Source organism: Schistocerca americana, chromosome 5, assembly GCF_021461395.2.
Source record: "Schistocerca americana isolate TAMUIC-IGC-003095 chromosome 5, iqSchAmer2.1, whole genome shotgun sequence".
In the NCBI taxonomy this organism is placed as follows: Eukaryota; Metazoa; Arthropoda; class Insecta; order Orthoptera; family Acrididae; genus Schistocerca; species Schistocerca americana.
The window spans coordinates 177,105,223-177,118,322 of record NC_060123.1 but is presented as its reverse complement, the minus strand read 5'-3'; the positions used below and the strand labels follow the sequence as shown (position 1 = coordinate 177,118,322).

Below are 13,100 nucleotides of genomic sequence, written 5' to 3'. Positions count from 1 at the left end.
GAAGATATCACTTAAACAATCCCTGACAAGCACTATTACCCAGACCTAGTCTACAGACAGATTTAATTTGCTGTATCATCACATTCCCCTAATTCTCCATCCAACTCCAATAACAGCTGCAAAGGAGCACCCCCATCATCACCCAGTATCGTCCCAGACCTGAAAAACTGATCATATCCTTCACCAGAGCTTTGGCTATTTATCATTATGTCCAGATCTGAGGAACATTCTACCCACAGTTCTCTCCATCACTCCTTAAGTGGTATTTATGCAGTATCCTGGTCCATCCCCATGAAATGCCCAGTTCCAATCCCTTGTTAATTATGTCACACCCCTGTGGAAGACTGAGTGCAAGACATTTCTGATACACCCACCCAGTAAGTTGTATTCCAGACCCATCACTGGCTTGTCATATCTCATCAGATCATCAGAGGCAAGACTGTCTGTGAAATCAGCCCTATCAGCTTTGCTGAAACTGGTGCATATTTTATGTGGGTATGATGGCCAACCAGCAGTTGACCTGAATGGAAGACTACTTCCAAACAGTGGCCAAGAACAGAGAAACCACACAGTGGTGGAACACACTGCTGAGAACAACATGCTTGATTTCATATGCTGCTATGTATATGGAAGTTGTCTTTGCAAACAATGCTTTGTTTCCATAATCCTCTTGGTAATCTCTGCTAGCTTCCTGCCCCATACACACCACTGCTCTGCTCTAAAACCCTAACTTTACTCATCTAGCACCCACAGCTTCTTCCATGAAGCCTCCTCTTCCTCTGTTCTGTCATCCTCTCCCAACACACTCCTCCATGTAATCATCAGGTCATCATCATTATGAGCTCCTTGAACTCACCAGGGCCAGTATCATTGTGGCATTCATATCCCATGCACTTGCTGCCTCCCTCCCAGCCATCACAGCCACCAGACATATTTTCTGAACTTTGCCTCTTGGACGTTACCTTGACAGATTTTCTGCTGTAGCTGATTCTCTCTAACCAGCATTCCATATGAGCAATCTATTTGTGACTTTGCCTGATGTTGCTCACACCTTAGATAATAGGCCTATGCATAGCTCAGTTTAAAAGAATAGCTAAATAATTTCATAGAGTTGAGTCACACATTTCTGCTTTCATGCCCATCAGCTAATTCGCTGCAAATAATAACCTAGAGTGTGATCCTGCAGTCAAATAGTCTATTCATTGACTAGAATGGTGAATTAATAAAATAAACAAATATAATTAAACAAAAAAAGGTAAATGAATAATTAATAAAAAGGTTTCTGTTCTAAAATCTGTAAATGATGTAAACAACATCAGAGAACTGTGTTGAATAGTGTTTATTCAATAAAGTAAATCTCAAACAAAAAGAAATTGGCCATATGATAACCAGTTATCATACAGACTGAAAGATAACCTTATAAAAGCCAATAAAGCTGCACTGAGAGTATTATGAGAATGGTAGCAGAATCCCCAAGCCAAATAGTCATCCAAAATCAGCGAAAATTTAAGTTCCATTCCATGAGAGCACCACAAGAAATATTCACCAGTTCAAAATAATTTGGAGTTCAGTATAACATTTTATACTGACTACATGAGAAATAATGAGTAGGAACTCATACCCTGTCTATTCTAAATTCCTTAATGTGAGTGGAAATGTTAAAGTTCTGCATTGGAGCACATTCAGGCCTTGCGAAAGTTAGAGTCCCTTCAAAAGCTGATACATTTCAGAGGCCAGTCACCACCCAGAATCAATCACCTACATGATCAAGTAACCCATGTTACCACAGACAGGTCTGCCTTTCTCCAGATCTCAACGTAAAGTGTCAAGAATTGTTACCTTGACCCCGCCCCCCCCCCCCCCCCCCCCTGCTAAATTGCGTCTGCCGCTGCTTGATTCCAGTAGTGTTCCATCACTGCCTGCTTTCCCCACAGGCTGATGGCTGTCCCCGTCATAATAAATCATTCTTGTGTTGTACAGACATGCATTTGACTCAGCTTGACTGCTTTCTGTACTAAAATAATACATTGTAGTGATATTTAAATAAAGAAAAATTACAACTATTCTGTCACACCAGACTATTTAAAACATGCATAAATAAAGGTTTCTTTGTAAATGAAGAAACCAGAATTCTTGCACAAGTATGTGCAAATGACTACAAACTGTTGTAAAAAATAATTATTTATATCTGCTTGATAGAAGTGTATAGTGAATATTTGTGTCAGGGAACATATGTGGCTGACCACTTCTAAATTACACTGCTTTTTCATATTGACTGTAATTACTTTTACTGGAGTTATTGGCAATAATAATAACATATTCCTTAAAAAAACTACACAAGAACAAGATATAGGTATTCATCCTGTTTGCAGTTGCTGTGTTAATATGGAGGACAGGATGATCTCACAAACATTTACATAATGAAAAAGATATAAAATGTGCAATAAATCAATAAAAAATAGTTACAGATACATAACTTTCAGTGATAATAGCTACAGTGCACTGCTATCATCATAAAGATGATACATTGAGTTGTAGACAGACACAATGAAAAGACTGTGACACATTTCGCTTTTGACCAGAGCCTTCTTCAGAAAGGAAAACACATTTACACAAGCAAGCACACCTCATACACCCATGACTGCTACAGGGTGTTTCAAAAATGACCGGTATATTTGAAACGGCAATAAAAACTAAACGAGCAGCAATAGAAATACACCGTTTGTTGCAATGTGCTTCGGACAACAGTACATTTTCAGGCGGACAAACTTTCGAAATTACAGTAGTTACAATTTTCAACAACAGATGGCGCTGCAAGTGATGTGAAAGATATAGAAGACAACGCAGTCTGTGGGTGCGCCATTCTGTACGTCGTCTTTCTGCTGTAAGCGTGTGCTGTTCACAACATGCAAGTGTGCTGTGGACAACATGGTTTATTCCTTAGAACAGAGGATTTTTCTGGTGTTGGAATTCCACCGCCTAGAACACAGTGTTGTTGCAACAAGACGAAGTTTTCAACGGAGGTTTAATGTAACCAAAGGACCGAAAAGTGATACAATAAAGGATCTGTTTGAAAAATTTCAACGGACTGGGAACGTGACGGATGAACGTGCTGGAAAGGTAGGGCGACCGTGTACGGCAACCACAGAGGGCAACGCGCAGCTAGTGCAGCAGGTGATCCAACAGCGGCCTCGGGTTTCCATTCGCTGTGTTGCAGCTGCGGTCCAAATGATGCCAACGTCCACGTATCGCCTCATGCGCCAGAGTTTACACCTCTATCCATACAAAATTCAAACGCGGCAACCCCTCAGCGCCGCTACCATTGCTGCACGAGAGACATTCGCTAACGATATAGTGCACAGGATTGATGACGGCGATATGCATGTGGGCAGCATTTGGTTTACTGATGAAGCTTATTTTTACCTGGACGGCTTCGTCAATAAACAGAATGGCGCATATGGGGAACCGAAAAGCCCCATGTTGCAGTCCCATCGTCCCTGCATCCTCAAAAAGTACTGGTCTGGGCCGCCATTTCTTCCAAAGGAATCATTGGCCCATTTTTCAGATCCGAAACGATTACTGCATCTCGGTATCTGGACATTCTTCGTGAATTTGTGGCGGTACAAACTGCCTTAGACGACACTGCGAACACCTCGTGGTTTATGCAAGATGGTGCCCGGTCACATCGCACGGCCGACGTCTTTAATTTCCTGAATGAATATTTCGATGATCGTGTGATTGCTTTGGGCTATCCGAAACATACAGGAGGCGGCGTGGATTGGCCTCCCTATTCGCCAGACATGAACCCCTGTGACTTATTTCTGTGGGGACACGTGAAAGACCAGGTGTACCGCCAGAATCCAGAAACAATTGAACAGCTGAAGCAGTACATCTCATCTGCATGTGAAGCCATTCCGCCAGACACGTTGTCAAAGGTTTCGGGTAATTTCATTCAGAGACTACGCCATATTATTGCTACGCATGGTGGATATGTGGAAAATATCGTACTGTAGAGTTTCCCAGACCGCAGCGCCATCTGTTGTTGACAATTGTAACTACTGTAATTTCGAAAGTTTGTCTGCCTGAAAATGTACTGTTGTCCCAAGCATATTGCAACAAACGGTGTATTTCTATCGCTGCTTGTTTAGTTTGTATTGCCGTTTCAAATATACCAATCTTTTTTGAAACACCCTGTATCTCTGGCCATTCAGGTCAGAATGCAATGGTTGTGTGTAAGACACAAGCAGAATTCTGATGTGGGGCAGGGAAGGGGGAGAGATAAGATGATAAGATGATACAGGAGGCAGGAGACAGAGCTGCCTGTAAGAGTATGCAAGGACTAGATGGCAGCAGGACAAGGCTGCTAGGAGCAGTGTTGGGAGGCTACGAGGGAGGGTTAACAACGAGAGGGGAAACAGACAGCAGAAAAGAGAGGGGCAGAGAACTGGGAGGGGGGGGGGGGGGGGGGTGCATTAGCAGACAATGATGCACAATGAGGGTGCGGGGGTTGTGAACTGAAATGAGGTGTAGGACAGAAGTGATGGAAACTGTTGGGTGGAGGGTGTGGGAATTGTAGGTTACTGTAGTGTGAGGCTAAGATAATTTCAGGAGGAGAGAATGTGTTGTAAGGGAAACTCCCATCTGCGCAGTTCGGAAAATTTGGTGGTGTAGGGAAGGATCCAGGTGGCCAGGGTTGTGAAGCAGCCACTGAAATCCAGCATTTTATATTCATCTGCGCATTGTGCCACAGGGTGGTCTACTTTGCCCTTGGCCACAGTCTGGCAGTGGACATTCATCCTGGTGGACAGCTGCTTGGTAGTCATACCAATATAAATAGCTATGTAATGATTGCAGCAGTGCTGGTATATGACACGGCTACTTTCACATGTTGCCCAGCCTCTGATGGGGTAGGATAAGCTTGTCACAGGACTGGAATAGGAAGTGCTGGGTGGATGGATTGGGCAGGTCTTGCTTCAAGTCTTTCACAGGGATTTGATCTTTCTAGCGAAGTGTTGTGACTAGGAGTGGCATGGGGATGGACTAGGATGTTTTGGAGAATGGGTGGGTGAGGGAACACCACTTTAGGAGGAGAGGGAAGGATCTTGGATAGGATGCCCCCCATTTCACAATGATAGATAATCAATGCTCTGATGAAGGATGTGGTCCAGTCAGGGGGTTTTTGGGTAAAAAAGGGGCACTCCTTTATACCTGGTTCTTGGGGGGGGATTGGGGTTGGTGATATGTCACAAGAAATCTGTTTGCAAACTAGATCTGTGGGATAGTATCTCTCCGTAAAGGCTTTTGTGAGACCTTCACTGTACTGAGCAAGGGAGTTCTTGTCACTGTAAATACACTGTCCCCAGGTGGCCCAGCTATACAGAGAACCTTTTGGCATGGAAGGGATGGAAACTGTTGAAATGTGGGTACAGTTGGTGGCTTGGAGGTTTCTGTTACCCACCCAAACCTCCACAACATCCTAGACCATCACTATGTCACTCCCAATCCCAGCCCCTTGCCGAAAGGATCATATCCCTGTGGAAGACCCAGGTGCAAGAATTTCCCAATCCACCCACCCAGTAATTGCTATTGCAGTCCTGTCGCAGGCTTATCTTATTGCATTAGAGGCCAGGCTACCTGTGAAGGTAGACACATCATATGCCAGCGCTGTTGCAATCATTGCACAGCTTTTTTATTGGTATGAGTACCAGCCATCTGTCTACCAGGGTGAATGGGCACTTCCAAACTGTGACCAAGAGCAAAGTGGACCACCCTGAGGCACAACATCCCTCCCTCACAGCTTCCAAATGCTGTGCCTGGCAGCCTTGTCCTGCCGGTATCTAGTCCTTGTGCGTTCCCCAGACAGCACTGACTTGTCTTTCCCCACCTGTACCCTGCTGTCCCTCCCTCTTCTCTGCTCCACTGTGGATTGCTGGCTCCATTCAGTCAAACACTCTTGTGTTATGGCTGGAGTGGTTGGAGACAGCAAAGCTGTATGTGTGATGTGTGCTTGCTTGTGTAAATATGTGTGTGTGTTTTCCTTTCCAAAGAAGGGGTTGGACCAAAGCTCGACATGTAACAGTGTTTCTGTTGTGTCTGTCTGAAACTCAACATTTTCAAAACTGGTCTTATATAGGATGAAATCTGTCACAAAGAAATAACAGGTAAATAAAAGTTCATTTCGAGGAAGAAAATCTCCCATGCAAGTCAAACAGAAACTAAAATGCATATAATTATCAATACCAAAACAGAATGAACTGAATAAAACAGTTAGTAGATGTTGGCAAGCATATTGTCAATGAACAGCTCTTCTGTCTTGAAAATGCATGGCCTGACAACTGCTGAGAATTTTCATTTCTTGAGCCCTGTACACTTAGCTAAGCAAAGTTGCATCAGTGGTAAGGTGTTGAACTTGCATTCAGAAATAGTGAGGCCGACATCCTGCTTAGCCATCCAGATTTATGTTTTCCATGTTTACCGTAAACTGATTAAGGTGAATGAGAGGATGAGCCCTTTGGAAAGGACATGATCATTCTCCTTCCTCATTATGGTTATATCTAACTTTTTACTTGATTTCTAAGGAACTTGTCACTGACAGGACAGTAAATCCAAATAAACTTTTCTTCCATTTTCCTTCAGTATTACACTGAAGTATCAGTCCTTAGTGCTCTGATTGTCTTCCTGTTAGCTAATGATTACTGCACTTTTGACAGCTGTATGTAAAAATTATGTAAAAATAGATTATTCACATATCTTCCTGTTAGCTAATGATTACTGCACTTTTGACACCTGTATGTAAAAATTATGTAAAAATAGATTATTCACATAGCTATCAAAACCTGAACGGCTTCCTTTCTTTCTTTATGGGTAGTTTAGAATTGTCATTTTTATTAAATCATAGGACTGACAGCCTTTGATTTTTGTAATTCATAAATCACTTACGAGCTCATAGTAGACCTAAAATTTTCTACTTTTTGTAACAGATTACATCAGACTGAGCTGTAAAATTCACATGCCCACTCCATTAATCCCTTTACATTTTTCTGGCGTTAACATTTGTGGATCTGATGGTTACATCACTATTTCTCTTTCCATTAAGGCTACTACTAAAAGCAACATATGCACTTCTACATTACATTATTAATTCTTTCACTTCCAGCTTTGAATCACATAAGAAAAGCACAATATTTATAGCTCCTGTAATTTAACCCTAGTAGGACAACATCCTGCACCCCCTCTCCACTCCCTCAAAAAACCCTCCACTATCACCCATTGGCAAACAGGGCAAGAATCTCTCTATTCTCTTATGAAGTTTTTCACTAACAACTGCCTACAATTCCCGAAAGACAGTAGACATCATAAAAATCATAAAAATGATGTAGCCCTGTTTTGGCACATAAAGAAATGAACTGTGCAGTTATAAAACTATTCTACTTTCTTCCCAGGGAATTAAAATTACTGGTAGACAATAGAAATGATTACAGAAATAAACTGCAATCAATTTTGCTCAGCTTCTCTTTCTACTCATGAGATAAGTTTTATTTTATCTTTTCTCCACTGATCAAAATTTTTAATTTCTTTGTACTTTACATGAAAAATAACTGCTAGAGCATATCAAATCTACAGTTAACGTTTTAGTTAAAATAGCTATTTGTTTTCTAACAAAGCTCCAAAGATGATATAGGAAAGTGCGATATAGGTAAGTGCATGAAAGTTTTTTTACACTTTTTGTAAGCTGCAAATTAATGGGAAGCTAATTTCACCAAAGAGGATTGTGATACAGAGAAGCATACCATCAAAACATGTAGTTGAAGGATACTGGTAATCCTGTGAAATTCTTGATGCCAAATATAACATGTGGCATTTAAATGCTTAGTTTAGATTTAAATATAAGATATTATCATTTTTGTGGTCTACAATCTGAAGACTGGTTTGATACAGGTCTCAACACTAGTCAAACATGTACAAGTTTCTTCATCTTTGCATAATTATGGCAACCTACATCTATTTTAAGCATCTCATTGCATCCAAGTCTTGATCTGTCTTGATCCCTCTCCCCCAAATATTCCTCCAAGTTTTTTTTCCCTAAATTTGATTCAATTTATCTTCATAGGTATTCATTCTAACTTTCTAATTTTCAGCATTTTTCTGTATCATTACATCTGAAAAGCTTCTATTCTCTTACTGCCTGTAATGTTCACAGTCCACATTTCACTTCCACATAAGGCTACATTCCAGACAGACATTTCCAGAAAATACTTGCTAATACTTAAAGTTATATTAGATGTTAATATATTTCTTTTTTTATTAGAAAAGTTTTTCTTCCTATTGCTAGCATAAATTTGATGTCCACTTTACTTATGTCATTGCCAGTTATTTTTCTGGCCATTTAACAAAATTGATCTACTGTTTTTAGTGTTTTGTTTCCTAATCTACTTTCCTCAGCATTGTCTGGCTAATCTGACTACATCACGTTGCCCTTGTTTTACTATTATTTGTGTCCATCTTGTAACCTCTCTCTGAGACTGCTCATTCTGTTCAACTGATATTCCAGGTCACTTGCCATCATTACCAGAATTACAATATAATTGGCAGTCCTAATAGTTTTTATTTCTTTTCCCTGAACTCTTAATTCCTTTCTCAGATCTCTCCTTTGTTCCTTTTACTGATTCTTAGGCACAGATTGAATAACATGGGGAACAGGCTACATCTCTGTTTCACTCCAGTTTCAAATATTAAAAAACTGTATTGTATCTGCTTTCAGTGTTTTATATTTGTCAGTACTACAGGTATAAAAGAAATCACTGCAAAGGTGACATTACAGATATCATTACCAGTAGTGTTGAAAAATATCACTCCAGCTATCAGAAATACAGAAACAGAACATCATTAGAATTCATAGTGTTGTCCCATTTTTGCTGCATATGTATCCTGGTAAGTTGTGCAGAGCTATACTCAAGAGCTAAAATGTAAGATTATTTCTGCCTTCCCCTACCCCCAAATACATTTTAGTGTCACTCCAACTTTTAATGAGCCATAGACACTTACATTTTTAATAATAAAATAGCTCCTCTAATAGTGCACCCTTCAGACTAACTGAGACTTCTCCATTGAATCATTCTGGTGGAAAATATATGTATGATGCTGCATCACACCTACACTAATGTGCCTTCAAATGCATATCCCAATATGCCACAGAGCTCATTCAGTTAGGTGTCTGGAGATTTTTGGCCACACAATGTCATTACCAGTTTATCAAATTACATGTTCTTTGGAAGTAGAAAAAATAACTCTTTCATATGATCAGCCTATGAATAGGTGTCCTTTTCTGGCTGGAATGTTATGTGCTGCTTTTCTGATCATAGTCCCATTCACATGGGCAAGCAACTGAAATGTATCCCTTGTAAACATTGACTGTAGTTTTCTAAAACCTTCACCTTAAAGGGACACCAGTTGTTTCTCCTTTTAATATTTGGCACTGGAATAAGATTCAGGGAAAAGGGGATGGGTTTGAGGAGGGGAGCAGTATCAAAGGATATGTTATGTTTGTGGGAGAATGATCACCAGCTGCAGTGGGTGTGAGGGTATGTTGACAAACCAATTTTACATTACCTTCTGTTAGCAATGCAATGCAAATAATTTCTGTCAACAATGTTATGGCACAGGTTTGTAACGCTTAAAGAAAACTAATGTGTCAGTTGGAGATATGTAATATATGGTTTGATACTGCAGAATTACAATAAATTGAGTCTACAAAAGTTAGAAAATATGTACAATTTTATTCCAGTGACCTACACTGCTCGACAACTTGTAAAGAACAGAGATATTGTTGGGCAGAAATAATCACAAGCAATGATGGATGACATGAAACAGCACATACATAATAGAGATGGAGTGATATATTTATAATGAAATATGGTGTGGTACAGATTTCACCATATGAGAACGCAGGGCAACAGACATAAATAACATTCATGTTTGACATAGGTCAGATTCCCGACATAAAGTTTGGTATCACCTCTCAGTAAGGAATACAATCTCTACCCGTTATTCATGCTAGTTATGAAACAGTTGAGGTCTCCTTGGGAGATGTTGTCCCATTCCTCTCTCAAGGCGGTTTTTAGTTCTTGCATGGTTCAGAGTGGGGTGTGTGATGAGAAACACATCTGCCAAGAGCATCCCATGCATACTCTACAGGTTTAGGCCCAGAAAGTAAGCAGGCCATTCCATGAGTTCAAAACTTCACATTCCATGGTGTCAAACACTTCCATCATTCCCATGTGGTTGGGCACTGTCATCTGCAATCAGAAAATTGGGACCTGTCGCACCCCGAAACAGATGGACGTGTTCCAGAATACTGTCCCTGTAGTGTCGCTGTCCTTTAATTGTACCTCGCCCAAATATATACAGCGGTTATCGGCCATTGTGCGTAATGCCTGCCCACACCATGATGCCTAGGCCAAACCGGTGATGTTCATGAACATTCTGTGATGTGTAATGTGTTCCATTCTTTCTCCACACTAAGTGGTGGCCAGCATCACTTTCCAAAGTGAAGTGATATTTGTCAGAGAACATCACTCTGCACCACTGCTGTTGACCTCGGCCAATATGCTCCCTAAAAATAAAACCAATAAACTCTTTCATGACAAAAGTGTGGCCGAAGTGGGATGCATTTAACAAGCTTCTGAGCAAACAAACAAGCCTGATTTAATTGCCACTAAATGGTAATGGTAGAGACATGTGTACCAATAGTGGTTGCAAGGTCTACAGTGATCTGACTAGGAGTGAGGTGTTTGTTACTTTGCTCATCCATGATCATAAGCACTCAAATGACATCTTGCAGAAATGTTGCCATACCACACAGAATTTTGCACTGAGCAGTTCCACAACAACCTTTGTCAAACTCTATACAGGATGAACTGTCAAATGCAAATGGAGTGTTCGTGCACAGGCTTCACTGCAGTTAACATGTCCTGCCCTCTACATTTGCTTTTACTACCATTGATCAAGTGTTCTATAGCAGTTGTTGGTTGTTCTGTAGCAACCGGTAGTTGTTCCTTAGCAAAGGTCAGTTATTCTGTAGCAATTGTCAAGCAGTACATTATTTCTAGTGCTGCACAGTCACATGCGCACAATTATAAACAGTATTATTACCTTCAATTCAAAACTGCTAATGGTTAACTTTCTTCCAGAGAATCAGGCTGTGTGGCTGCAGGGCTTGTAGTATGTGCTACGTGGATAAACCAGAAATGGAAAATACAGACTAATAGGATGAAGGAGAATAAGGAGGCCCAAACCAAAGGGAATGACTTAGACTGATCTCTAAAGGTAGGCATAGCAGGCAAAGCCTAAAACATGAGTGCTGTACCTGGGTAGCAGGGGTTCTGGTCGCAGGTGACGCCAGGCTTGCAGGAGCGTCCATCACCGACGTAGCCAGAGGGGCAGCGACCGCAGCGCACGCCCTCCTCCGTGTCGTAGCACTGCACGCCCGGAAAGCACGCCTGTGGGTTGCTGGCGCACGTCTCCCGCAGCTTGGCCGCTGTCAGCAGTACACAACACACTGTCTGTCAGCCTTCAGTACTTCTAATACTCTACTTAAGTTACAAAATCTCTCACAACATTACTGCGTACTTAATAGTAATTTTACAAAACTTGTATTTCCACTGCCTTGTAATCTGTATATATGATGAAATACAGCGTAGATTATCACTAGCCTTAAATACACCAGAATATCACCATCTCGTGGAGATAAGTTGGAAATTTGAAGTTTTGCAAGCAACCTCAATTTGAATAAAACTCTTGACGTTTTGACATGTATATCAACATCATCATGTGCATACATTAAACTAAATCTACATCTGCATTGCAATAAATAGTGCCAGTGTGGAACTGTTATAATGAGTGAAAATATGTGTTCTATCATGGTCTTCAGACAGACATGATTACGAGTGTTAATTAGGAGATTGACTCGTTCTACATCTATACTCTGCAAGCCACCTTGTGGTACAAGCAGGAAGGTACATTGTCTAACCACTGTCACTTCTCCCCTTTCTTGATCCAGTCCTGATTGGTGTCCTGGAAGCAAGATTGTTGGTAAACCTGTGTGTGAACTCAAATCTCTCTCATTTTACCGCCATGGTATTTTTGTGGGTTGTACATAGAAAGAATAAACTGACTTTTCTAGGATGGTATGTTGTCAGAATTTAAACAGCAAACAACATGGTGGATCAAAACTACTCTCTTGCAATATGTGCCACTGGAGTTGAATAAACATCTCCATGACATTTTCACACCTACTAGACAAACCTGTGATGAAATGTGCTGGTCTTCTTTGGATCCTCTCTATTTTCTCTATCAATACAGTCTGCCAAGGATCCCAGAATGACAAGCAATCCTCAAATAATGGTCAAACGAATGTTTTGTAAGGTACCTCCTCCTTAGTGGGCTACAGTTCCTCATGATTCTTCCAGTGAAGCTCAGTCTCACATCTGCCAATCCTACAATTAGTTTTTATGGTCGTTTTACTTTAAACAGCACGCAGCATGTCATTCTCAATGGAGAGAAGTCTTCCGAAGTAAGAGTGATTTCAGGTGTGCCGCAGGCGAGTGTCATAGGACTGTTGCTATTCACAATGTACATAAATGACCTTGTGGATGACATTGGAAGTTCACTGAGGCTTTTTGCAGATAATGCTGTGGTGTATCAAGAGGTTGTAACAATGGAAAATTGTACTGAAATGCAGGAGGATCTGCAGCGAATTGACACATGGTGCAGGGAATGGCAATTCAATCTCAATGTAGACAAGTGTAATGTGCTGCGAATACATAGAAAGATAGACCCCTTATCATTTAGCTACAAAATAGCAGGTCAGCAACTGGAAGCAGTTAATTCCATAAATTATCTGGGAGTACGCATTAGGAGTGATTTAAAATGGAATGATCATATAAAGTTGATCGTTGGTAAAGCAGATGCCAGACAGAGATTCATTGGGAGAATCCTAAGGAAATGCAATCCGAAAACAAAGGATCTAGGTTACAGTACGCTTGTTTGCCCACTGCTTGAATACTGCTCAGCAGTGTGGGATCCGTACCAGATAGGATTGA

The 13,100-nt window shown here is 40.9% G+C and overlaps 1 protein-coding gene across 1 annotated transcript in view; it reads right to left on the bottom strand.

Moving 5' to 3' along the window:
* LOC124615417 (cartilage oligomeric matrix protein) overlaps positions 1-13,100 on the bottom strand; it is a 394,327-nt gene that overhangs the window by 90,897 nt on the left and 290,330 nt on the right. The window contains exon 8 of the mRNA XM_047143289.1: positions 11,366-11,536. Coding sequence (XP_046999245.1) covers positions 11,366-11,536 — 171 coding nt within the window. The remainder of the gene's footprint in view (positions 1-11,365; positions 11,537-13,100) is intronic.